This window comes from Notolabrus celidotus, chromosome 9 (assembly GCF_009762535.1).
Source record: "Notolabrus celidotus isolate fNotCel1 chromosome 9, fNotCel1.pri, whole genome shotgun sequence".
NCBI lineage: Eukaryota > Metazoa > Chordata > Actinopteri > Labriformes > Labridae > Notolabrus > Notolabrus celidotus.
This window is the reverse complement of record NC_048280.1, coordinates 23,768,804-23,796,006: the sequence shown is the minus strand read 5'-3', so window position 1 is coordinate 23,796,006 and position 27,203 is coordinate 23,768,804. Positions and strand designations below refer to the sequence as shown.

Sequence of the window (27,203 nt, the reverse complement as noted above, 5' to 3'; positions counted from 1 at the left end):
TTTGTCTGAGCCCATTTCATAAAGTGAAGACTGTAAATGTTAAGCAAGAATAGACTGGTCAGGATATATTTCTCAAATATTTTATTCAAATTAAAACTGTAAGACTTCTTTTTGGACAATGTTGAAAGTTTAAAAGCCTGATTTTTTTTTATCTTCATGCACATTTTATACAAAAATATTGAACATAAGACACTCATGGGCTGCTTATGAGTGTTGATGGATGCCAAATGATTCCAAGAACCATTGTGGAGTAGCCAGCCACAGTCTGTAAGGTGGACAGTACTCTTCTGGTGCATCCATACAGAGTTTTCAGAGTTGTGAAGTCACTGCTCAGTAATGAAGAGGTAGAAAGTGCTGCATGGACGAGGGCCATGATACACATGCAAAGAGAAAGTGAGTGTGTGCAGATTGCCAGCACAGTCTTCAGCATCATCTTTAAACACTTGGCAGCTCCTCTTCCTCCCCGGCACTGACTACAGCAGCTGCTGTTCCCCAAGGTGAGTGATGAAAGCCAGGTGGAGCAGCTTGAGCGTCCATGCTTGTCTTCCTCCGCCTCATGTGAGAACCCTGCCAGCGTTGACCTGACAGATGCGTTCAGCCTCAGCATTGTTGAAAGGTAAAAAACTAAACTGTTGGTGAATGCAAGTGCGATGCTTAAAAGGATCTCACTGCACTGATTGAACACGATAATGGCTTCCAATGCAGCTGCAGAGTAACCACTGACGACAGCTGCAGCTCTGGACAAAGACGGTCTCCATTGTCCGACAACAGGGAGCATTGTGGGTAGTATTCCCTGTAGGAGCATCAGCTGAAGTAGTTGTGGTAACAGCCTCTGTGCAGCAGCCAAATCATTCACCTGCATCAACCAATCACAGCTGCTTTAAGGTGTCTGAGTGGAATTGAATAACTGTTGGCAGGTGCTGTGACCTTAATTGATTCTGAAATCGCTCTTTCCTACTAAATGGTGGCCTACGTAGAACTCAATCTGGACACTTCCACAGACGCTGAGCTGTCACACAGGTTTAAAGAAAGACACTAACAATTAACTCGTCCTAATTAGTCACGTTATTACACCACTTCAGAAGAGTCTAAACTGGATCAACTAAACGGGTCAGACACAGCTACAAGCTAAACTTTTTATCTTAATGACGAGCCAAAGTGTTGAGCTGTGGGAGAGTTTTTTGGTCTCCAGCTGGATTTGCTGGAAGCATTCTCTGAACACAGTTTTATCATGTCAGCAAAGTTTATATTTATCCAAACAAAGACTTTTGATTCAAGACATCTTATCTTGACAAGGTGGATTGCTGGGGAAATCCATAGGCCCTATAATGTCCTGTATTGGCTTTCTTTAAAAATCTGGAAATATCATTGTCATAAAGTCAAATGCCTAATTTTACAAAACGTCCTATTGAATCATCAGACTTTGCTTAGTAGCTTCACAAAGCTGAGAGACAACTCAAAACCAAGAGATTAAAAAGAAATACAACACCAAAGTTAATAATTAAGCATTCTACTAAAGAAGCATCTGCATTTGCAGTGTTTACATGATGCTGACACACAGACTTCAGTTTGATGAATGATCTTATCCTGGAGGAACACATGAGCACATTTTTGACAATCCTATCTCCTACAAAATTTAAAGGAAAGCCAGAGATGATTGAACTTCAACACAAAGCTGGCCTCACTTAGAGCTGACAGTCTACAGCAAACTCTTTTGACTAAGCTGTCAGTCATTAATTAAGGTTCTGGGGTTTGTTGTCAGTAAAATCCTCCCCAAAAATTACTAGAAAGTCAACAACACCCGGCTTATTAGCAGAGCCAAATGTTGAAATGTTAATCATATAGGAGAGTCTGTGTCATAGATATAACCTGTGATGCAATGTTTATATATGCTTATGTTAGACAGCTGTGCTGTAATGGTTCAGACTCAGTGGAAACAAAAGCTGGCAGCAGCCAGGAGACATCTTGCACTGAGTTTGTTTGACATGAGAAATGTACTGAAAGCTGCCCAAAAGAAAATGTGTTTGCATGTGGACCAACTTTAAATGACCAAATAAAATGTCAGGTACCAATCAAAGTCACTTTCTTGGAGACACGCAGAAGGTTTAGCTCCTTATTCAACTCTGTTCTGTCCGCTTTCTCTAAATTATGTCACATATGATTAGCACCAGTGCACCTTTTCTGCAGCCTGTCCACATTTCCTGCGGATTAAATGTGTCTAATATTTTCCAAGATAGCTCACTCCTTTTGCACATGTGACATAATGCAACATATGAACATCTGGTGTTCGTTAGCCATCCTCTGCATACTCTTTTTCCATCAGAGTGGGTGAGTGAGGTCTTCTGTGCTTTTGGCAAACAGTAACTCTGCTCGGTCATCCTGATGTCAAATCAGTGGTCTAAAAAAAAGTGTCTTGCCGAAGTTTGTTACAGAAGTGCAAAGTAAATGAAAGGCGGGGGACATCTTTTATAATCTGGAGTTTGTGAATTAAGAGCTACATAAAGAAATATGAACCCATTCAAGTGTTTACAGCGGTTTGATGAAAGCATCAAGAGGAAAGTAGCTGTTTTCAAGCTGCTAGTGGGAATCGTAAAGGTTTTAGTGATTGTAGTTAAAAGAATATACAGAATGACAGAGTCCATTTTAATACATTTGAAGTGTTTACTTTCATTAAGAATGGAAAAAAAGGTGTTTACAATCCAAGGTTTTTTTTGGTGCAAACTAACCTAGTTTGTAAACTGCACTGCACAGCTGATACTAATCCACTTCATATGAATCTTGTGCAAATTAACCAAATGCCTTTGTTAAAGCTGATATATCAGGCACATTGACTCAACTGGCTGTCAAGAACACACACTTTTTGCACAGTATCTCTCTTTCAAACACTCACACAGATTGTTAATCAAAATTAGTATTTACATATATGTTTAGGCTGTAGTTTGATGAACACGACTATGTGCAAAACTTTTCCCTGGCTGACTTTTTCTTCACCCACATATTGTTAGACTGAGCATATTCAACATCTGACTTGACTGCAGTCGTTTTGGTCTCGTCATTTTTTTTAAAATAAGGCTGCTTTAGTGTCTAAATCAAACTTCATTGTAACTCTGAAGTGCACAAAAATAGGCCAGCTATGATGTAGCAGATTGTGCATTGCTGTTTCAATATGCTTAGTGCACGTGTCTTTATCAGCAATGACTATTCTTCTAACCTTAACAAACTCTAAAAAATTGTTTCTCAACAATAAGAAGTATAAAACATATTTGTGTTACAAAACAAGGTGGAAGTTTAAAAAAGAAAAATGCTGACTCAAACACCTTTGCATGCAGTTTCCTAACATTCAAGAGTACAAAATGTACAAAAACAAGAATTTTTCGATTCTTCTTAATCGGCTGTGTGTGAAACATTTGCAATAAAAGTCTTGTAATTTTCATCAGGAAAGACAAGAGTGCAACACACAAATTCAGGAACATATCTCACTGCTGCGACCAATTTGACCACGACTGGGCTCCTTGTTGAGGGTTTGTACAGAGTTCAGTCTCTTGTTTCTCCGCTGGTTCAAGATTCATTCAACTTTTTTTTCTCATTGAGGGAATGATATGGCCTTAAGTAGCTCTGAAGACCATGAATGAATGCAAATGTTTTTGACCTCATTTGAAGGGAATGTCTGTGTGATTCAAGCATTAGATCAATTGCACTGTTGGGCTAAATGTGTACAAAAGTCACTGTAGACAAATAGCAGAAAACAAGTCCTCACTGCGCCTCTTCACAAGGCAGGAAGGCCACAGAGCACAACATCACACCTGTGCTCCAAGCAGGTACAATCAAGGATGGTCATGTGCTGACTGCCTCAGAGTTTTTTAAATCATGTTAAACTCTCTCCGTCTGCTGGGGCCCTACAGGCCAGGGCGAGGCGGTGGACGAGCGGGTGGAGGGGCTCGATTGGGAGGAGGTCCCTGTGGCGGAGGTGGCAGAGAACCAGTCGGGGAGCAAGAAGGTGGAGGAGTCGGGGGAAATGATGGCGGGGCAGGTATGTTCAGGTTGGTTGGAGGAAGAGCCCGGTTTGGAGGCGGTGTGTAAGGGGGAGGCGTGGCGGGAGGGGAGGGAGTGGTGGAGCTGGGTGGAGGTGTTGGAGGAAGTAGTGGCAGGGTGGAGAAGTTGTATAATGGTGATGATGAGGGGCTGCTGGGGGTTGGTGGGAGGCTGCCCTGAGGGGCAGGTGGAGGCGTGTAGATGGGAGATGAGTGGTTGTAGTGCGGATAGTGAGGAGGGGGAGATTTTGTGCGGGTGAAGTTCATGCATCGGCCCTGAAAATTCAAAATAAGGGCAGATTTTAGAGAAAGTCAGAGTGATGGTAAACAATAAAAAATATCATATTCCTTTTCACTCATCACATTTCCAGCTGTACAACCTTATTTTATAAATCACTTTCCCTATTTCAATGTGGTTTACCTTGCTGAGTGTATGCATTTTGGACTTTTGATGTCATCACAGTTCACAATAATAAGTATACAGAAGAGGATTTGGGCCACTCCATTTTTTTTTTTAAGATGTAATTTTTTTTTAAATTCTGGGATTAAAGTTAGAATTTTGATCTCTGGATCAACATGAAATATTAAGAAAATATTTAAAACATTTCCTGAAATATTCTGTAGGACAGCTGAATCAGTTCTAGATCGAACATTGTTTCTTGTTACTCTCACTGATGCTCCTCGCCTTTTGTCTGAGCTTAAAGGCACTTACAAGACTGTGTCTTAATTCTCAATCTTAGCTTTAGTTGTGGGCAATTATGCGTTTGTCTCTACTCAGCTGGACACAATAAGATGCTGTCACTCTCCCCCGGTTCATACCAAAGTGAGGTCATAGAGGAGAGACTCTCATATTCCAGAAACAAACTACACCCGGGGAGCAGCTGCACTGAGGGGATCAGGGAGGTTCATTGGACTGATAATGGATGACAGTGCTGCTCTGTGCCTCTCAATTACCAGAGGAGCAACATGACCTCTGAGACAAAACCAGGAAAATGATACACGTCATACATAAAATACAGAAGGCTCAAACTTTATTTATTTCCTTGGTGCCTGAGGGACAGGGAAAGACATGGATTTCAAGGTTCATTCTTGTGTTGTATCATAAAGTCAGTTAACCTAAAAATCCCTTCGTGCATACGGAAATCTACTGTGTCATTAAAGCTTCAAGACATGTAGTGATGAGAATTCATTTCGTCGTTATGTTCCCCGTGTTAGGTTCTTTTATAAATGACCAAAAACAGAGGCTCAGACATCTACGACACGTAACAGGAACCTGACTTGTGTTTCTGTCTGGCAGGCAGTAGGATCAACATGCCTCCCCCCTTCCACTGCTGCATTCATTTAGGGGAAGTTATAAAAGCAAGGCTTTGACAAGAGGCTCTTAATTGCAAGCAGAACAAGCTTGTTTACTGCACATCATGAAGGATACTAGACCCCCTTTTTTCCCCAGCACACTAACGAAGAGCTTTTTAGTCTGGAGGATGAACATATACAGTTGTAATTGCAGAGCAGTTTATGAGCTGTAGTAACTAATATGAAAATGCATCTATGTTACATAGATGCATGCAAGATACACTGGTTGATTCACAGACAAATAAATATGCAATACATTCATCAAGCGGGAAAAAGTGTCACCATACTTTGGTATTTTAATAATCTGTCATTCAACACCATATCAGAACCACTTTTTTGCATGATGGAGCAAGTGTAGAACAAATAATATAAAACCAAACCTGTGAGGAGTTTTTAACTGGTTATGAAACAAAGCAATACTGATGCCTCTTTATGATCTTCGGAAGCAAATAAGACCATGAGCATGAAGACTAAAACTACGTTTATTTTTGAAATGGCGAGGAGATGAAGATACTGCTTTGACCACAAGAGGGCACCAAAATTCACCCAAATTGAAAGTTCCTCACAGGAGCTTTAACAGCTGCTCTAACTAACACTCATTAACATAATGACTACACTGGCTATCATAATGATTAATAGTTCAATCATATATGAGGGAAGCTTATTTTTGCGTGAGAATGCTAAACTTCTCCAGGCTAACATCGTACCGATTTCTCTCCAGTAAGATCATGTTATTGTGTTTATTGGCTGGGCAGCCACTTAATAAGATTCTATATGCATGGTGTGTAAAGTGTTTTAGCACTTTGGCTTTAATAAGACTCAATTTTTTGTAAGCTGGTCTGATATAACTATATAATGAATTGTCTAAAAACCCAAGCACTGATTGCAGCATTCTGTGAGCTCATCTGTATCACTTGCAGCTATGTGATGCTTTTACTTAATGAAACCTTTATCATTACATAGGAATATCTTACTGCATAAATAGATGTTTCTACACTATCAGCTTAACATCATGATGTTGGTCTCTTTTCAAAAAGTTTCAAATAAATCACATTTTACCCCTAGGGAAACTGTGCCCTAGTTATTCCCTCACTACCTTTGTTCCTGTGTGTGCAGAAACGGCAGCCCATAATAGCATCCTTAAATCATAGCCACACGAGCAGCTATACATTCCTGGAAGTGTTAAAACAGCTGTTTGCCATCCTATACAGCCTGAAGAAGATAACCAGGCTGTCTTCAGATGTATATGAAAGACTGTCTTTAGGAGCAAACATCACTGTCTGGGAGTATATTTTTGTACAATAATAAGAATTATAAGTAATAAAAAGAATGCAGTGTTATGTCATTTTGACTCAAAATGATTTAAAGAAGGCAGAGGAGTAGATGTTTCTGATCTTTATCTTTCTTTATCTCCATCTGCCAGCATAAATCAACATTTGTTACTAAATGAAAGTTAAGCATTAGCCTTTTAACACTTGATTATTACAAACGGAATCCCCTCAAGCTCCTTCTTTCAGCACTTGTTGATCCCACAGTCTCAGACTTCACGTTAGCTGCCAACAGCAGAGGTCATCACACTGTTATCCCCCCACAGCAGCTGCCCTTTGAGGAATCACATTTGCCTTTTCCATAATGGCTTCTCCAGACGCATTTACATTGCAGCGTACTGTAGCCAGACTCAGCAGACTGAACCCCAACTCACCACAATTTTTCCCATGAGTCACTCTGAGCACTCTTCATCGCTCACAGCTGGTCTATTTTCCCAACATTTTCGAGCTATAAATGAAGAGTAGCCAGAATGCAAAATGCATAGCCAATGCCTTACATCAGGCTGCCTGTAGTCATATTATTCTCTGTGCTTCTTTTCAGTTATTCTTACCTTGTCTCCAGGATGAGGTCTCATTACAGACACACGGTCATAGCCTTTTCTCAAAAGCACCCACAATGCATCCAGTTTGCTCTGTGGAAACAAGAAGGGAACCACATTTTCAAGCCATCTAATCTCGAATTATCTTCATCCAAAGCAAAATAACTCACAAATCCGGTTTCTGGTATCTCTCCTAAGGACACAGCACTTAAATGATGTGCTTTATCAAATTCCTTTAGTTATTTCATTGTGAGAAAGAAGCAATGGTTTCAGTGTATTGTGAGCTGAATCTTCATAGTTTTTAAACGGCAAATATTTGTAGGATAAGGGCAGGAAATGCAGCTGTTTTTCTTCCCAAAACTGCTGGCTGTGCAAACCTGCTCCCTGGAGGTCAATTCTACACAAGTCTGGTTTCTATTAGCGATCCCCCCGCTGACTGGGAAGGGTTTAGAGTGACTTCTTTAACCCCATGCTGGCTCTGGAGGACAGGACTGTGTGCCAGTAGTCACCTAAACAACATTACCTTAACACATTTTATGCAACATTTTTATACTGCTGTGACTTGCAGGGTTTAATTTTGAACAGATGTTGTACTTCATGCATAACACATGCTAACAACTGGAAAAAACGTTTACCCAAAGGAGATTTTTAACAGCCACGGCTGTTTCATTAATTAAGTGTAAGCTGAGACATATCACAGATTTGTTGGTCTAATATTTGATAAATAATCCTCCATTTTTGTATTTTCTTTGTCCAGCAGTTGAAATCTAGATTTTTGTGTGTGTTGAGTATCGTCAACTAATAGACTTTCTGCAGACCAGACTCATTTGCCAGACACATTCTTCCTGTCTGCTGTTGTTGCTGTGTACCTTGATGGGTGAGTACCACTTGCGGGGCCCCGGGGGTTTGTGCATGCCATTGTTGAGAACCCGCATGGGGGGGTATTCAAACTCCTGCTCAGGCATCTTCACTTTGGCATTTTTGGCCTTTTCCAGCTTTGCTCCTTCTTCAGTGGAGCCTTTCTCACCCCAGCGAACCTAAAGATGAAGGAGGAGTCTGACATTTATAACAATGATGCACACTACCTATGTTGTAAACATAGAAGGAAAAAAAGGGTCAGGAAGGTCCTATTGCTCTGTCAGGCCTGGAATTCACAGATGACAAGGTTCAGTGTATTGTAGTTGTAATTCAAAAAAGTTTGTTGCTAGCACTGTTGCCTCGTAGCAAAGAGGATCCTAGTTCTAATCCATGGCAGCAACAGGAGCCTTCCTGTGTGGATTTTGCATTTATTACAGTCCAAAGACGTGCTCATTGGGTTGATTAATGACTCGAACATTTGTTGGGTGTGAGTGAGTCTGTTGTTTTTTTCTGTGTGAACCCTGTGATTGACTGGTGACCATTTAAGGCTGTATTTCACCTCTAGCTAATGACAGCCCACCCTCAAGTAAAGCCCTTTACTTTGTACACAAACCCACAAACCCCAAAGTATTGTTTAGAGAACTTGAGATTAACTTAATCTCACCTCCATCCTTTTAATTCCTCCAACTCCTCTTCCTCCGTAGTACGAGGCATCTACAGTTGGCCATTTCTTCTTGGGGCTTTCACAGTCTTCATCATCCTTTGGAACAGTAACAAGAAGTGGGTTTTAGTGCGATGTAGCTAGTAAAGAGTATTTGCCAACCACAATTAAAGGGTAAATTGACTTTATGGACGAATGGATTGACACCTGCTAGCTAACAGGCAGCAACTGGAGATGCACTGGAGATGCACTGATTTCCCACTTGCTGTGTGTCATTCTCACAATCACCTCACTAAAGTACCCTCCCAATCTGGCAGTCTATTGATTTACCAGTCAAACTTTCCACTTTCTCCAACTTGCAGGCCCTTGTGTTGTTTCAGATATTATCTCATTACTGGAGGAGCAATGAGGTTAGAGCCTCGTTTCCAAATTCAAACAATTTTTTGCTGCTACTGCAATAAAAGTTTCAACCAATTTGACCTGAGTTGTGTGACTGAAATGCATACATGTTGAATAAACACCCACAGTAGGAGCTCCCGGGTTTAAAGCCTGCTTGTTAGTCACAGGGAAATTTAGCCGTCAGCTCCCCCACTAAACCCAAATTCTCTTCTCTCTGTGATGTCGGTCAATCAGCTGAAATTTAAAAGCCGCCTGGTCAAACAAGTGATCAGCTCTTTAACACACCCTGTTTTACTTATTATGTACCTGGATGTCAGACAGAGGAGGCCATAGGCCATATGGCTGCCACTAGAGCCAGATGTTGGAAGGAATTCACCAGTTAAACCAAATTTTCTATTTACTTGGTGCAAATAAATGCAACATGATGTGTTTACAGTCCGAAGTAGGCTTTCTGTTTTTGCTCTGGGATTTTGGGCAGTCAGCGAAAAAAAAAAAGATGTTGATCAAAGTCATGTGGGATAATGTCATTGGTCAGTTAGGTTATTGTTTCATTCCAAAAGGATCCGAAAGGGATTTAAAAAGAAAAATTAAGACAAAAGAAAACCGTCAAAGTCAGCATTTTATTGTTATTGCACGAGGGCGTTAACTCACATCACATTTCATGAATTACTGAGTGAAATCATAAATGAATGCCATGTAGCGAGTCAACGACTGCATGACCATTCAAGGTTTAAGATGTCAGAATAAAGGGAATAATTATACAACTTAAACACTGGCAGCTGTCTGATTGCTAAATAATGGGCTTTATTTGGAACCGTAAGAAACAAATTAAATGCGGCTCCTACCGAACTCTCCTCCACAGGTGGCGGTGGCGGCTCATGAATGATCTGAGGGAGGAGAAAAAAACAAAGGATCGCATGAGAAGAGAAGGAAGTGAGAGGACAACAAAAGTCACACACAAGCATCTCGAAATAGATTTTTATAAACTCTGCATGTCAGAGAAATGTTTTCTATGTGTGCAACAAGATAAAAACAAAGCAACACATGGCAGAGGAACTGTTTTTTTCCTCCAAGCCTCTACCCCTTTACAAGAGCGATCAATGCACTGACCTAGAAATCTGCTGTCCAGATTTTTTGGCCTGACGTTGTTGATTAGGAAAAGGGAGGAGTACCAGGCTCATAAATGGTGTATTATTCGCCCTGACTTTCTGTATGGAGCAATGCGATCCATTACATCTAATTCTATTGATCCTTTTTGTTTGTCACATTATCTTGATTAATACCCTTTATCCCTTTAGCTCAAGTGTCAGAGTATGTTGTAAAGCTGCTATAAGTCATCACAGCTTATTTCAGTCCATAAACTAACTCCTCTTTGGACCTGGACATACAGTATGTCAGAACTTTAGCTGTCAGTCGCCAGTTTTGTTGCGTTACATTTGTTGGCAAATGCAGGGATACTGACTCAGTTTTGTCAATTTTCCTTCGTGCTTCACTAAATGCTGGACTTCTAAAAGAATCCCCATGGTAACAGAGCATCACTTTCCGAAACAGACTTGCTGCACAAACTCCAATTTACAATTTAATGGACAAGAACAGCAAAAGTAAAGGGAGGAACAGTCATGTTGTAAAGCTGACATCTCTCTCTGTCTCTCTCTCTCTCTGTCTCTCTCTCTCTTCCTGGCAATTCTTCTTTCCAGCACTGGAAACATTGGATTTGGATCTTCATTCGAGAGGAGACAGACAGATTTTGTGAAGGAGTGGCTGCTATCAAGAGAGTTAGTTGACATATAATGACGCTGGTGGTTTGACCACTGTCTAAATAATGGCACAGACATGAATCCATGGCAGATTGCTGCCATGAAACTTTCTTTTCTGGTGGGCTATCTTTCTTCTAAAACCCTAAATCCAAACATCTCATTTCAGTTTCTATTTCCTCACCACTAGCTGGAAATTCCAAATACTCGGCCCCAATTACTGGTGGAAGAGATTACTAAGTCTTACCAGTGAAGGCCATCCAGTTAATATTCAGTGGAGGTGTCAGCCGTTTTTACTCAGAGGTCACCTGCTTTGACCTCTTGGAAACGCAAATTATTTCAACAGTAGCATAATTACTTTGACACATGTTAACCTGGTGACCTTGAACTTTTCTGGTTGTAGACCAAAATCAGCTGCAGGGCTGCAAAAGGCCAAACACCCTTATTGACTCACAGACCTTAACCTCATCTGCAGGAGAATGTTGTTTAGGCCAATAAGATGCCGTAAGAGGGCGTTACTCAGACAAAACAGACTTAACACATCTCTGTAGTCTTCTTCTCCGAAGCAATACAACTGCATTCATTTAGTGTTTGAAGCAGCCTAAAGTTCAAAAAGAGTCAACCAGACACATGTATGCATGTTTCGATTGCATTAAGGGCCGTGTTCACTAATGCGTTTTTTTGTGATGGGAGCGCCCACGACCTCAATTTCAGTGCGCTTCTCACCAGCGTTTACTGTTGCTAGGTTATGAAAGTTGTCCTGCAGCACTTCCATTTCCCTTAGGTCTGTTTTAAATAGTCTGTATGCTTCATGTTTGCTTTCATTCAATGGCATTTCAACAAAAACTGTAAAAACTATTGATAGAAATGTGTGTCATAGCATTATCAGCAGCTCTTTACTTGAAAGTATACCTTGAAAATAAGAGTGTGATAACTTTTCTCCTTTGTAAGGATGTCTGTCATTGCTGTTGGCAAAGCTATTATCAAAAGTCCTGCCCCTTCTTAATTTTGATTGGTCGATGATCAACAAGTGACATTGATGAGCACAGCGGTGTTCCCAAAGTTGAACTGTTCAACTAAGACCGCTGCGCTGAGGACACTGGAAAAATATTGGAATGGAATCATATTTGGTTTGAATAGAAAATAGGCGACGCCATTGCAAAAACAGCATAAGTGTACAATGCACCTTAGTGTTCTAGAAAAACTCACCACAGTGCAGCAGAGAGGCCAGAACCACCAGAGGAGAGCCAAGACCAGGAGCAGCATGAGGATGAGCAGAGCAATGGCCAGGATGGTCCCATCAGACTGGAACAGAGACAGTCACGTCAACACAGACTCGCTGAATATGTAGAGCACTAAAGAAGATAAACCGCCTCTTCAGAGTGGCTCTTTCGGTTAGAGCTTCCATGGAGTCAGTGGTTAGTGACTTATGAGTTTGTTATCTGTTGTTAGCACTAGCTGTTTTTTTCTTTTACTGCTTCAATACACCATAAGCAAGCAAACTATCCATGCCACTTCATAACATTGTACTCACACAGCCCACAGTGGTAATTGTGACCGAACTGGAGATGAAACTGATTCCTTCGTTCATACTGACATAAAGGTTTGCTGCCCTGGTAAAAGAAGGGGACAATATCTCTGCTGTCATTTATGCAAAATCTTACAAAAACATTGTAAAAAGAAGTGGCACATTCATTTTAATGAATTACAGAACTTACATCCCCTCATCTTGGAGCACTGGTGCAGGGCAGAGGAGATATGTATCTTCCACAACCAAAGGCTTCACCACTGTAGAAATGAGGGAAAGAGGTCATGAACAACAGCCAAAAAAAACATTCCAGTGTTGCCTCAGAGAAGCGATTCGATAGTATTCAATAAGGAGGTTTCTACACTAAATCATGACTTTGATTATCTCTCAGTTTACATCATTATTCAACCAGTACAGAATGATGACTGGATAACGCTGCATTACTACATTTTAACTCAACAAGGGGGGGGGACCATGCACATTTCTACAGAAGTTAAAAAGTGTCACATCTTTCACTGTGATCGGATTAGCAAACTGTCTGATGTGAATATATCTTCCGAACAACTGCTTTGTTGTCTGCTGTCTCATGACATGTATGTCTCCTCTCAGCAACACTGATACAACTGTTTCAACACAGCTTTTGTTTTTCAGGCTAATCTAGATCCCCCCTCCTATCCAGCTGGCTTTTAAGGAGAGTGGTTCCAACTAGCATCGTCGCCCAAGCCTGTGTTTATCTTGGCATGGGGAGAGCATACCCCAGAACTGAGGGAATCAACACAAGCAGCCGTATGGGTTGCGGCTGAGCTTCTCTAGAAACACCATGCAAACCAGAGAGGAGGGAGGAGAAAGAGTTGGAACAACTCTGCCAATAAACACTCAGAGCCAACATAAACTGGCCCAGATCTGGTCCTGCTCAGAGTTAATCTGTGGATCCACCTTGCACATGATGGCCTTACACTAGTAGAGCATGGCAAAAAGGACTTAGAGCTTGCTGAATGACAAATTGCAGCAAAGTCCAGAGGAGTGCTGAGTGTGCAGATTGTCACAGATCAGATCCCCTGAGTACTGAGCTGTTGGTTGATATCCTGAGTCCATGTCATGATGTTTTATTGGACTGTGTACTCTCTGGAGCGTACAGAGAGGTCATGGTTTACTGTGAGGGGCAGACAAGTGTCAAGAGTTCAACTTCAACCAGTAAATTACTTGAATTTACAGCTTCAGATAACTGTAGATATACTATTCAAGAGACAGTCTCAACATGGTCAAAGGTTATGGTCACAGAGCAGCATCTCTGAGTAACACTTGAATCTATCAGTGGAGGGAGGGATTGCACTTGGATGGAACAGCTAGTTTCCTTCTCACCAAGAGTTTGTTGAGAGGATCGGTATCCACTATTTGGAAAATATGAAAAGATAGCCTGGAGCTAGTTAGCTTAACACAGGCCTAAGACTGTCCAAGGGCATTAAAAACATCGAACAGGACCTCCAAAGTTTAATAGTATATTACATTGAGGTTGAAAAAGAGGACATCTGATCAGCTGATAGAGAGGATGACGTGTCAGTATGAATCAGTGCAGCTCAAGTTGCTTGCCTGAACTAACTTGCAGGCGGTGCTCTCCATATATAAACAATTTATGAATTCATACAAGAAAAGTATTGAAGAAACTTGCAAACTAGGGGCATTGATTTAGTTAGCAGTTATAATGCATGCCCCATGCACAGAGGCTGTAGTCCTCAAAGCGTGCAGCAAAGGGTTGAGTCTCCCACCCTCAGCTCTTTGCCACATGTCAAATCTGGCAATGGGCTGAGTGCCAAATTTTCCACTTTCTCTTCCCTGTTTCCCATTCTATCCACCTATATCCCCTCAAAAAGAGATACAAGTTCTCCAAATAATCATATATTAAAAAGAATTAAAAAAAGGGTAATTTAGTGGGTTTTTGACATAGACTGTATAAAATATGGACATAGTATCTGTGACGTCACCCATCTGTTTCTGAAGAACTGTTTTGAAGCCAAACATTTACGAGCTAGTGTGACGTAAAGAGGTGGGCTTTGAGCCTCCCAGCCAACAGCTACAGTGTTCCCACAGGCAGCTATGCCTCTCATTGGAAGACTAGTAATCTCAATATCTTCAAAATTGCCGCGTTAAAATTCACCCCCCTCACAGTGAGAGGACATCGAGAAATTAGCTATTCAGATTACACTCATCTTCTCTATCAGGCTGTAAATATGTTTATTTCTGCTGTAAAGATCGGCTTTTTCCCATTCATGTGTAAGTGACTTCCGGTACTTCCGGAGCCAGCCTCAAGCAGATCCTCGATGAACTGCAGCTTTTAACACTTCTGCATTGGACTCATATTTTTAGACCGGAGGTTGCCGCTTAGTTTTTGACTCACTCTTGCCAGGAACAACAATTTCCTGGAGACTTGTCATCCCCAGGTTTGATGAAATAGTAGGACCAAAGCATTACATTTTTACATCTTGTTTTCATTCAGATGGTAGAAACTGGATACTAAAAGATGATAGATGGAGCTTTGCATTAGTTTATGCGGGACATGAAAGTCAATGCCCTAGGTGCAATAAGCTGTCACACTGCTAATGGTTCCTAATCACTCACAAACCAATCACAACCCAATGCCAGAGAGCATCCAATATTAGTGCAACTGTATTTCTGTTTGGCAATAAATGGTAACATCTTTGATGAGACTGTTCCTGACTGAAAGGATTTCAGGAGGTGATGCCAGGAAGATTGTGTTACCCTTGGATGGAGCTAGCTTGAAACTTCCTGCTGTTACAGTCTTTGTGCTAATAGAAGTTTATAGGCTGTTGAATGTAGTGTCATATTTTGCATGTAGCCCTGATGGTAAGTTTCCAGTTTCTTTCCTTATTCCCAGCAAGACAAAAGATAAAAGCATGTCCAAAAAATGCTGAATTTCTTCTCTAAAGCCTTCTCTGATCAGTCACACAGTTCAGTGTTGTCCAAAGCAGCATAGTCGCAACATCTGTCACCAAAATGATGGACAGTTCAGAGAAGTACCTGCCAAATCGCAGCTGCCTGACTGTGTTAGATTTTCCTGGAGACACAACTCAAACACTGATTCATCTGCTCGACATATGCTGTTGCATACTGCTGCTCTCCTTTGTACAATTCTACTGTACTTGTGAGGCTGAGGAGGAGGCACCATCGAGGGCAAGTACAGATATGTGGGAGAGAAGAGAAATGGTTTCCCTTAAAGTCAATAACATATTTATCTCTAGGAGAGCCAGCACTGGCCTTATTATTGTTATTTAAAGTCCACCCCTGATGTGAAGTAAATAACTTCCAGAGGATTCATTGTATGTAAACCTTTAGAGAAGTGAGCGACTCTGGGGGAGGAGTTAATGAGTAAAAAGGGATTGACGTAAGAGGATAATTTTACTCTAATTGTTTCCATGTCTGCAGTTTGTCTGCAGGAAGTTTGAATACTGAAAGAGTTATGATTCTAACTAAACTTTAACAATAGGTTGCTTCTTGGAGGACTTTTACAATTGTTCAGAATTGTACTAAAAGAGTAAGTTTTGTGTGCTGAACCTTCATGGAAGCACCAAAGTAAACACAATCACACCGTAGAAAACTCTCTCTCTCTCTCTCTCTCTCTCTCTCTCTCTCTCTCTCTCTCTCTCTCTCTCTCTCTCTCTCTCTCTCTCTCTCTCTCTATCTAAAATCTTAATAAGTAAAGCATGTGTGCTATCATGACTGCAGTATTGGTGTGAAAAAGCAGAAAAAGATGGTAAACATGCTACATGGAACTATGACTACAACAGACCTTTTAGAAAGAAGCTAACCCAGAGAAAACAATAACGAGTGCTCCTGTCTTAATAGAGCAGACATCTTGTTTGTATCTTGGTGCTTGTGAGTACTTTGCTTTGTAATTAGACCAGCACCTCCTGCAGCTACTGTGGCACGCCTGGTAGGAAGTGGTTTTAAAGGCTGTTACAGTAGCTACCAGTAAAAAAGGTTAGGAAACTACTTTTATCCCCAAGGCTTTTTATTTTCAGCTCCTGCCTCGTGTGTGGTACTCATTCTCCTTTATCTTGAGTATCTGGCTCATTTCGAGGCTGTAAAATTAACCAACATGTTGCTGTGATACCGGTAACATCAGCATGGCTGCTTGTTTGATGCCCGAGGACCCCAGCTGTGAGGCTGACCTACTGACTTTTGGGAAGCTCAGTTGTGTAACTTAGAAGAATGTTACAACACTGCTATATTTCACAATCTGCTCGTGTTGTAATCAGCTTTGAGTCAGCTTGCACTTGATGAAAGCATGTAGTAAATCAATGCAGAGAGAAGACATCTCCTGAGGTTTCACTCACTCTTTGTAAGGGTGTCATTGATGCGGAAGCTGCACAGGACCTTATCCACATTGCGGGCATGTAGAAATCCATTTCCTCGTACTACGACTTGGAAGGACTCTGAGAAAAGAGAAACGTATACATGTCATACTAAGAATTAAGTTAAAAACATTAACTATAAGTGTGATATAGGGTTAGGTTTTATAACGAAAAGTCTTCTAGTGTTAGAAAAAATCTCTATTGCTTTGTCACAGTTTGACAGACTTGAAATTCTTTAATTAAGGGAGAGATTTTGTGCTCAGAGAGAAGTAACAATACCTGTGCAACCATGCAACAATAAAAGTTTGTTACAATTACTGAAATGGTATAACTCAACATTATATGTTAAAAACCAGGACGTTCTGAGATCACTGTCAGCATTGAGTCATTATAAACCCTCATCTGGGCCTTTTTTGAAATAATTCATTATTTCACTTTGCTACAGTGCCTTGATTACTTATGACTTTTCCTAATTTTAGGAGAATTACTTGTGAAAATGATATAGAATCAATGACCTGCATCAGAGGTCTGCATGTTAAAGTGTGTAAATGTAAGGTTTTTTTTTTTAAGTTTGGGGTCTCAAGGAATTTTCCTAGGCTCTATGTCTGTGTTGTATTGAAAGTCATTTATATGCAGGTCTATCCTTTCACAATTTATAGATCAGTCACTTCCAGCCTCAGTCATTGGGGTTTTGTAACAGCATGTGCATGGCATGAAATGCAGAGTTGTACCTCTGACCACTTAGATTTTGATTGGCCCCCATGAGCAGAAATCTCCGAATCTCCCTGTATTTCTCCAGATTCATGTCCATACAACATTTTTAGTAAAATGTTTTCTCATTGATTTAATAAACCTAAACCTTACTTTTCCAGATATTGGATTTTAATGAGTTGAAACAAAGAAACATGACCTGTAATGAATAATTCAAATTCCAGCTTTCAAAAATGCAGCTGAATAAAATATCATCAGTGAAATTATTTCTAGAAAAATTTCTTTTTTGGGGCGCAAGCTTGACCTAATAGTTAAGTTGCCTGCCCATGTAGCAGGCGGCCCGGGTTCAACCTCAGCCTGCAGCCTCTTTTCCCTGCTTTCTCCTCTATCGACTGTCCTGTCCTCTTCAAATAAAGGTGTAAAAAGATTGTATGCACCAAAGTGGAAATATTCACGACACATTATCAAGATCAACACTATTTGGTTATATGGCCATCTGAAAACTATGATGCAACCACTGCTGCAAATAAAATAAACCACATAGATTTAATGGCTTAAAATATTTGGTTGGGTTCTTGGTCTTACCTCCTGCACAGATACTGGAAGGCTCTGCAGCCAGGATCTCAATACAAGACTTTTTCAGGATCTGAGGAGACAAGAAGGAAAAACACAGAAACACAGAGCTCATCAATGTTAATCTATTTAGCAGTCAGTGAAAAGACCTCAGATGTTTGAAAATATTGTATCTCTATGATTTAAGGGTTTTATTTTGGTGCTTCTTTTTTCTTCCTTGTTTATCTCTTACAGATTGCGGTCATCCTCTAAACTGTTTGACTGGTTGAGATTTGTCACGGCTGTCTGCTGGTGTGGAGTTTCCATTGATTCTCATGTCTGTTCTGCACATGTATCAGTACCTGCTGCTCTCCAGGAACATACCATCAGTTATCCTGAAGACATACAAAACTGATCCGTGACCCACTGCCCCACTCAAATGAATTTGAAGTGACAGTGTTTTAGTTTGCTGCTAATCTGCACCAGATGACAAGCAGCTGCCAGACCTTTAACTCGGCTCAATAAAAGTTGTATCTTTATGACAACAGCCCCTTCATGACAAACTGTTTTTCACTTCTAAAGTACAAAAATGTATGTCAACAACATTGAGATGAGTATTCAGAGCGGCACCACACACTTTTATTGTGTTTGGACAGCCTGTGAGTCGGATGAACAGGCACAGGAAAGTCAGAGTCACAGCAAGTTTTCCTTGAATTACTCAGCACTGGCCAGGATCCATGGACTACATAACTTGTGGTGTTTCAAATCTGTTTTGCCCTACATCCCGGTGACTGAAGCTCTTATGTGAAGTTTAGTACAAGTTCCTAAAAGTAGCATGTTCAGTTCTTCATGTTTCTCTGCTTAACAAGTACATGGGTGCTGTTTGAACATGATTATGGGCAGAACTGAAACTTCAACTTACTGAATCAATGACCCCTTGCAAAGCTTCAAATCCATCATTGACGGGGAAGACATGATCCTTACTGTCAGCAATCTTTGCAAGCTAGAGTAGAAAGAAGTTGTTAAAAAAATACAAAACACAACTGCACTCATCCAAGATACAGAATAAACATAGCTTCCAACATGACTGAGGCTGGCTCATATGCATGCCTGCTCGACATACCTAAGTCTCTAAAAGTAGTATGGGAGGTAGAGCCCTCAGTTATCTTGGAATCACCTACCAGTCAGGGTCCGGGAGGCCGACACCCTTTAAGAGTAGGCTTAAAACGTTCCTTTTTGATATAGCTTATAGCTAGGGCTTGCTCAGGTTTGGACTAGCTCTTAGTTATGATGCTATAGGTTTAGACTGCAGAGGGAACTGACACACTGAGACCCTGTCTTTCCCCTCTCTCTCCTCTGTCTGCCTGTCACTTACTATAACTCTCTCTGTCCCATTAAAGTTACTAACCATAGACCTTTCTTGGAGTCCCTGAACACCCTTGTCTTGTGGGTTAATGTACAGACTTGAAAAGGCATGAAAAAGAAACACACCTGTGTCTCATTGAAGTCCTTCACCCCCACACAGTACACGGAGGCACCGAGACTTCTGGAGCGATTGGCCTGTCAGGTATATGCACAGATTCACAGTTGAAACAGGAAAATGCTCTGCACCTGGGTTCAGTTACTCTGCATTTCATAACATCATCCAAAACAAAGACACAGAAGAACTGTGTTTGCCTAGCCTCTATTACAAGATTTTACAAGAAGTTAGGCAACACCATGTTTCCATTGGATATCAATTCAGACGTCATAAAACAACAGTAATGTCACACAGATGACCGAATGCCAAACAGTGCGCACAAGTCAGATACTTTGTTTCTTAGTAGCAATGACAGTGGATTTTTGTGTTGAATGACAACCTAAGACCTCCCACAGCTGTCAAGAGGAACATTTCTAGCTACTGGGAGGGTCAGCCCTGACGTGCATGCTGCCGACATGTGTCTAAGAGCACTCCAAGCTCATTGAAGCCTCAGACTTTTGCACGCTTTCACCAGCAGAGTCTGAATGGTCACATACATTTTAGATCTCAGTGCAGATGTGAGGAGGAAGATTGGGCTTGGATGTTTAAATTTGGCAGACCCTCTGACCCAATTTCTTCAGACTACAGGAGGAGGATCAAAGTGGAGATGCATAGGCTGGTTAGTGTTTGATGTGGTCCGTCACATCCTGACTTGTATGTTTCACCTGGATATTGTGTGTGTGACCCATTTCACCTCTTTTTTTGTAATCTCTCACCTCTCTCTCAGCGTAGTAGAAGAGATCCTCATGCAGCTCTCCATCTGTGAGCGCTATGATCACACTGGCAGTGCGGTAACCTGCAGGCAAGAAGGACTTGGTCATCCCAGTTGCAATTTCACTCATTTCTGAACCTAATCCTTCTTTATAATTTTTATGCTTTTATGTAGGGCTTAACAATTTTATTACTTTAATGTTTAATATTGATTTAAATGTTGTTTCATATTTTTTATTAGTTTTAGCTATCTGCTTTTAATTATCGACTCAATTTTATTGATATTTTGCCTTTATTTCATCTTCAACTCTTATCCTTTTTATTTATTTGTTTAAACCAATTATATTCTTAATGTTAATTTGATACTTTAACTTAATTTAACTTAATTACAGATATTTTATTGTTTTTGTTGTGCATTTTAAAATCCTTTTTTTAATGTCTTACCATTATTTTTTTTTCTGCTTCTTTCTTGTTTTCAATCACTGCAAAGCACTTTGAATTGCATTTGATTTGTATGAAAGGTGCTGTATTAATAAAGCTTGAATGATTGATTGATTGATTGATTGATTGATTGATTGATTGATTGATTGATTGATTGATTGATTGATTGATTGATTGATTGATTGATTGATTGATTGATTGACTGATTGATTGATTGATTGAAATCTAAACCTGATCCTTATTATTTCTTTCATTGGCCATAGCAAAGAAAAGGACAACAAACCTTCAGTGTTTCCATAGTAGATCTGCTCACTGGCCTGTGAGAAAAAAAAATAAAGCGTTTGTTTGAAACAGTAGATGACCAATCTGGTAGCATGCAGTGCACTAAGTAACTCCTTTGTTCTTTCACACAAAATTAATTTAGACATCTGAGAAAAAAAACGTGTGGTCAAATTTTTTTTTTCTCGTGACAACTTATTACTATTTTTTTCTCACAGGGCTGTGCAGGTGTTGTGATTGCTCTTGAAACAGAGCAGTTATAAAGCCGATGCTCACCCTCAAGATGCCCTCATGCATGAAGGTGTCCCCTCCAGGAAGTACCCCATGCAACTCCTCCAGACCTTTACGAATGCGTTCCCTGAGTAGACAAACAGAGGAAGAAGTAATCCAGATTGCTGATAATCTTATTTTCTTTAAAATATTTGTTTTGTCAGACTCATTTGTGAACATACTTTTGACCAAAGCCAGACACTTCAAGGCGTGGTAACGGAGTAATAGTTCCCATAAGGGCGGCATTTGCAGAAAATACCAGCAATGTGCAACAGATGAGTGAATTGAAACAGTAATGGTGTGTGTTGGCTTGACAAACTGAAACACAGAGAGGCAAGAAATGAGCCCTTTGTAGAATAAATGTATGAGGAAGCAGAGAAACAGTGAAAAGATTTTGTGGCTCTTGAGGAACTCAGCTAACGAAAGATGAAGACACACAAGCTACCCACAATGTGTCAAAAAGTACACAGTGGAGTATTTGTCCAGACGGACAACTGTACAGATAGATCACAGGGTGAAGAAGTGTCTGTCTGGAATTTCTTCATGGTTGTAAAAATCTGAGAAATCATAACTGTGTGTGACCTGTGTCCAAATCTGGTATTACACTCATTCCTTTCAGCTGCATGAGAGAAAAGCAAAGGATTGAAAGTGTTTCTAGGGGGATCTGCACCCACCTGTCTTCTGTCAGGCCCATTAGGATTCTTCCCTCTGTGGAGAACACAATGAAGGACATCCGCAACTGTGGACTAAATCAAGAATAACAGACAATTATTCTCTGTTAGATCAGTCAAATCATTCTGTGTTACAACATTTCCCACAGTGGCTTGGTGACATTTTTTTTTTACCTTATGAATTTATGAGCCAGATGTTCAACAAAGCGGTAGATTTCAGTCCAGTGATTCTGCACACTCCCAGATCTGAGGAGAGTAATAAAGACACAAATAAATTACAGAATGTTTTCAACCTCTTTGTACGGTCTAAAGCATGTTATTTGATAACTGTTAGTTTTATTGTTGACAAATTAATATATCATGAGGCAGACTGGACCCCGTCCAAAGACATTTTAAAGCCTGACACCAGACTTAATTGAGAACAAGAACAGAAAATTAATAGAGACCCAGAATAAGTCTGAAAGATCAGTGCCTTTGTTGTCACTTTTGTCTCTCCCAAGTTTCTTTGTGTCTCCTCTTGGTCATTTTTTGTTTTCTTTGAAGTTCTGTATCTCTATGAACTAATGTATGCACTTTTGGTGAACCTCTGTGTCACCTCTGTGATTCTTTTTATGTAATTTCTAAAACTGTTCTGTTTTTGTAGTGCCTTTGTTTTTCATCTTGTTGCCATTGTACGTCGCTTTGTAGTTGTTTAGCATCTCTATGGGTTATAGTTTGTGTCAAAAAATGATCACTGAGGATTCATTTGCAGTGGTTTACTGGCCCCCATTGGGCATTGTGCTTGTGCCCAGTTGGTCAGCGACACATTTATCATAGGAAAATAAATAGCCTGCAGGGTGGTTTTGCCTGAGTGTAGTCTTTGGGTGGCACAGCTGGTTTACTGTAAGAAGTAGCAATGATGTTATACTCCTCAGACTACTGTTAACATCTTTATAACGCACCTGTAATTACTGTATATACATGCTTTGAAAGCCTGCATTCAGCTCTCCGAATACTTCTTGGTCAGCGTGGCTGTTTAAGTCTTGCTCTCCATTCCGTCCATGCTAATCAACTCAACACTGAGCTAGTGCTTTTCACATTGTTACTTGATGTTTTTATTGGATTAAAGGCCGCCAAAATGGCAAGGGATTAATCATTGGCGGGAGAGAAGCTACTCAGTAGAGTTGTCTAATCTGATTATGTAATTATCTTTAGATAAACAGTTGTATCAGATTAACAAGGAACAAGTTTGGAGCTCGATTTTATCATTATTAGAACTCTTTGTTTCTATTTCTCTGAGCCTCCGCTGACATTTCTCTAAATACCTATTTTTCCAGTGTTACCATGACAAGAGTCCCACCACAAACGGCTCAGCCAACAGACTCAAACACAGGAACATCTGGAGGTAATGGACAAGAGGGCAGTGAACACACGGAGAAGAGAGATCAAGCAGACACTGTAAGAGGACTGAGGGGCAGGTGGAGGATATTACTGCAAAAGGCAGCAGAAAAATCTTAGATAACATTTGGTGGCGCGTAAAAAAAAGTTAAAGGAACAGCTGACGCATGGAACTGAAGTTTGATGACAAATGCGGTCCGGTCACACATGTAATATAAATCTTGGTTGTTAAAACATGCCTCACACTAACAATTACACTCTATTACATACGGTTGCCTAATTTCCTCTCAGGGACACAGCAGTGTGCCTGAAGTTGGCACTTAAATTTACTGTATGACAGCTGAAAAATCCATCAGCAACTCTGGAGGGAGAGCACCAGATTATGGTTCTCCAATCCAATTCTCAGGATTAGAAAAATGCTGAAAGGACAGAGTTAAAGGATGAGTTCCTTGTTGACCTAATTGGCAAACACAAATGCTTGTGGTGAAAAAAAAAGCGGTTCAGAGCCAGGTTTGCCGAGCACAAATGTCATAGGCTAAGTATCTGCTACAGTCCAAAAGAAACAGCCTGGCTAAGTTCAGCGTCAGTTCTAGAGCAGCTATGTGTGCAGAGTTATCTGTGGTGTAAAAAAAAAAGCTCTCCCTACAAGTTCCAGTCTGGAAAACTTAGATGAACACTGCTCATGTGTGACACAGACACTTTAGAGAACTGTTTTCTCATGAGTGAGGAGATTGCCTAAGTTTGCAGAGTATAGTTTTATTTACTCTAGATACTTACAAGTGGGTGACAAAAATGCTAGGAAATAAGAAGAACCATATCCTGCATCATTAAATTGTTACTGATTGAACTCAGTAGAAGGTCAAAATTGTAGTTTAAAGGGATGTACATGTTGCATGACTAACAGGAAACACAGAGATCAACAAAAAACAGGTTAGATAAACACGGAAACTCTTTCCAAATCCAGACCAGTGTATCCACATGACTCTGCAGGGATATCAAACATCCTGGTCAGTCATGCACACAGAAGCAGTCTGACCACATTGTATCTTTTATGTTAATGAGGATGAGCACTGAGTGTAGAACAAATAAACTTCAACACACAGCTTACTATGACCATCTAGGGATGTATGCAAAGTTGAAATGTAGACCTAACAGAGCAATGCATCAACAGCCCATCCATCTATTTTTCTGCATGAGATGACACCAGGGGGGCGTGATGATGCCAGAGATAGTGATGACATCATGTTGATATTTTGGCAGACAATCATGGAAGAAGCATGAAAACAGCCTTAATGCTTTCATATTGACTTTATGCATTAATGATTTTTGACTTTTTGAAAGAGACAAGTCAGGAGAGGATTCGTGGTCCATAAGTATCAACAGAGACCATCCCACTTATCTATCCTCTGTAAGTGTGTTAGATAATGTGTGTCAGGTCACTTACTTGTCTAAAACAAAGTAGAGATCAAATCCTCCATAGCAGGAGGAAGACCCAGCCTGCCTCCTGTCCTGGTTCGGTCCAGCATTTCCAGCAGTCAGAACAACCAGCGCAGCACCACATACCACTGGAAACCAGGAGCCTCTGCAGCAAGAAGGCATTATTCCAACAGGAGAAGCTCTAATACAGATGGGATGATGACTAAAACCAACTTCAGGGAGGAAAAAGTTGGGGACAGAAAAAAAGAAGAAAAATGTTGCACAGTAATTCCACTTTGCAGCTCTTCTGTCAGTTCTCCTCAGACGTCTTCACCATCAAAGAAGAGCAATAATCCAAAGGAGAGCAGAAAGTGTAACAGAGGTGGAGAAGGGAGAGAGAGAGCATGAGTGTTGTTGGGACCCTCTCATTATCACAGGCTCAGACACAGCATGCACACAGATGAGAGGAGCTTCACCACCTCCTACAGCTTTCTGTTCATGACAAGGCCATGCAACACAGAAAGCATCAGACCCTGGATGTCTAAGAGTCTTTGCAAAACACACACACACTCTCTCTCTCTCTCTCTCTCTCTCTCTCTCTCTCTCTCTCTCTCTCTCTCTCTCTCTCTCTCTAAGAAGGTGATGGAGAGTATATTGAATTGAAACTATTATGTCTGCTGTCTTGTCCTGCCACCTAGTGGTGGTAAGTGGCTGCTTGCTCTACAAAGTAGACCATTATAAACATGAACTCAGTGACACTGAAACTGTGTCAACATGGTCTTGACAAATCTCTTCTTTAAAAATGTATGTTGTTAGTTTCAATTGATAACTGAAGGGTACAGACATGGAGATCACAATGTTGGGAGAACATCCATAAATCCATCACCTTTCTGATTTTCCTGCCAAGGTTGTTGTGGGGCTGAAGACGATCCCAACTCTCATTGGATGAGAGCAAAATGGGGGCTGGTCCAGGTCGTGATTTTGGTTTGGTGAGTTCCTTATGCAGAGTAAGAAGCTGGTTTGTAGCTTGTGCGTTTGTTTGTTAGCTTTATCTTTGCATGTAGTGGATTTGTGAAGGTTTGTCTTTAGATAGAGAGTGCAGGTGTATCTTTTGAACTGTTTTGATTCTGGTATTTGGTAATTGAATGTGTGAAGTACTAGTTTTAGGAGGCATCATAGTCTGTTTAGTGTCTTTTGGTTTGGTAAGTTTGATTGTATTTTTGCTCAGATAACATCATTTGGGTCAGTTTTGCATGTAGGGATACAGCATAAGTGCTGTCTGGTGAGGGGCTGAAGACAGATTGTGTTACTTTAAGCCATTTGGACAGAGTTGGTTGTTTGATGTGCAAACCTTTAAAAAGTGAAAAAGAATTATTTGGAAGCGAAAAAACATGAAAAGGTGAAATTACTTCTTCTACTGCAAAAACCTGTAAAAGTGAAAAAAAAAAATATTAAAAATGAAAAAAAAAAGGTGAATTTACTTCCTCCACCACAAAAAACATGACATGACATCTGCTACCAAAGTGAAACAAACTTTCATCTGAAGAGAAAAAACATTAAAATGTGGAAAAGTTTTTGTCATTAATTAAAAAATCATGAAAAAGTGACATTTTTTCTTCCAAAGAGAAAAAAAACATTTAAAAAAGGGTAAAAAATTTCATTTGTAGCGATAAAATATGAAAAAGTCAAAAAATTTCATCTGAAGCGGAAAAAACATGAAAAAGTGATTTTTTTTTAACAAAAGAGAATAAACATGAAAAGTGAAAAAAATATTTTGAAGTGAAAGAACATGAAAATATGAAAAATCTTCATCTGAAGCAAAAAAAAACATGAAAAAGTGTTTTTTTTCATCTGAAGCGCAAAAACTTGAAGTAAAAAAATGTCATCTCTAGCGAAAAACATGATAAAGTGAAAATATTTTGTCATCAATCAAAAAATCATAAAATAGTAAAAAAAAATGAATCAGAAGCGAAAGACATGAAACGGTGACTAAAATTATTTTGAAGTGAAAAAACATGAAAATAAAAAAAAAATCGTCATTAATCAAAAAATCATAAATAAAGTGAAATTTTTTCTTCTAAAGAGAAAAAAACATGAAAAAAGAGAAAGAATTTCATTTTAAGCGAAAAAACATGAAAAAGTCAACATTTTTTTATCTGAAGCGGAAAAAACATGAAAAGTGAAACGTTTTGAGCAAAAGAGAATAAACATGAAAAAGTGAAAAAAATCTTTTGAAATGAAAGAACATGATAGAGTGAAAACATTTTGTCATTAAAGCTGCAGTGAGGAACTTTTGTTTTGTATCGATTCTGGCGCCCCCTTGTGGACAAAGTCCTATACATGCAAAAGTAATGTTTTCAACAAAAACCTCATCCTGTTGTCTTTTAACAGTCAACTTTATCCGGGAATGAGATTATTTTCCATGAAAACAGTAA

The 27,203-nt window shown here is 40.0% G+C and overlaps 1 protein-coding gene across 1 annotated transcript; it reads right to left on the bottom strand.

The window, feature by feature from the left end:
• Positions 1-2,647: 2,647 nt before the first annotated feature.
• Positions 2,648-25,303, bottom strand: antxr1a (ANTXR cell adhesion molecule 1a). The gene is made up of 18 exons (XM_034692222.1): positions 24,797-25,303; positions 22,150-22,221; positions 21,979-22,050; positions 21,311-21,392; positions 21,039-21,072; positions 20,320-20,399; positions 19,576-19,644; positions 19,007-19,087; positions 18,118-18,178; positions 16,804-16,902; positions 12,642-12,711; positions 12,458-12,536; positions 12,133-12,228; positions 10,015-10,056; positions 8,774-8,869; positions 8,121-8,288; positions 7,264-7,344; positions 2,648-4,307 (listed from the first exon to the last, which is right to left on the bottom strand). The coding sequence occupies exons 1-18, from the start codon at positions 24,949-24,951 to the stop codon at positions 3,897-3,899; spliced, it is 1,848 nt and encodes a 615-aa protein (XP_034548113.1). The 5' UTR covers positions 24,952-25,303; the 3' UTR covers positions 2,648-3,896.
• Positions 25,304-27,203: the final 1,900 nt, after the last annotated feature.

Bases quoted from the DNA above. Each gene is read 5' to 3' on its own strand.
- antxr1a (XM_034692222.1), bottom strand. From the start codon at position 24,951: ATGCCTTCTTGCTGCAGAGGCTCCTGGTTTCCAGTGGTATGTGGTGCT. The intron at 22,222-24,796 runs GTAAGTGACCTG...TACTCTCCTCAG, and splicing joins CTCTACTTTGTTTTAGACAA to ATCTGGGAGTGTGCAGAATC. The intron at 12,229-12,457 runs GTGAGTACAATG...TCTCTGTTCCAG, and splicing joins CAATTACCACTGTGGGCTGT to TCTGATGGGACCATCCTGGC.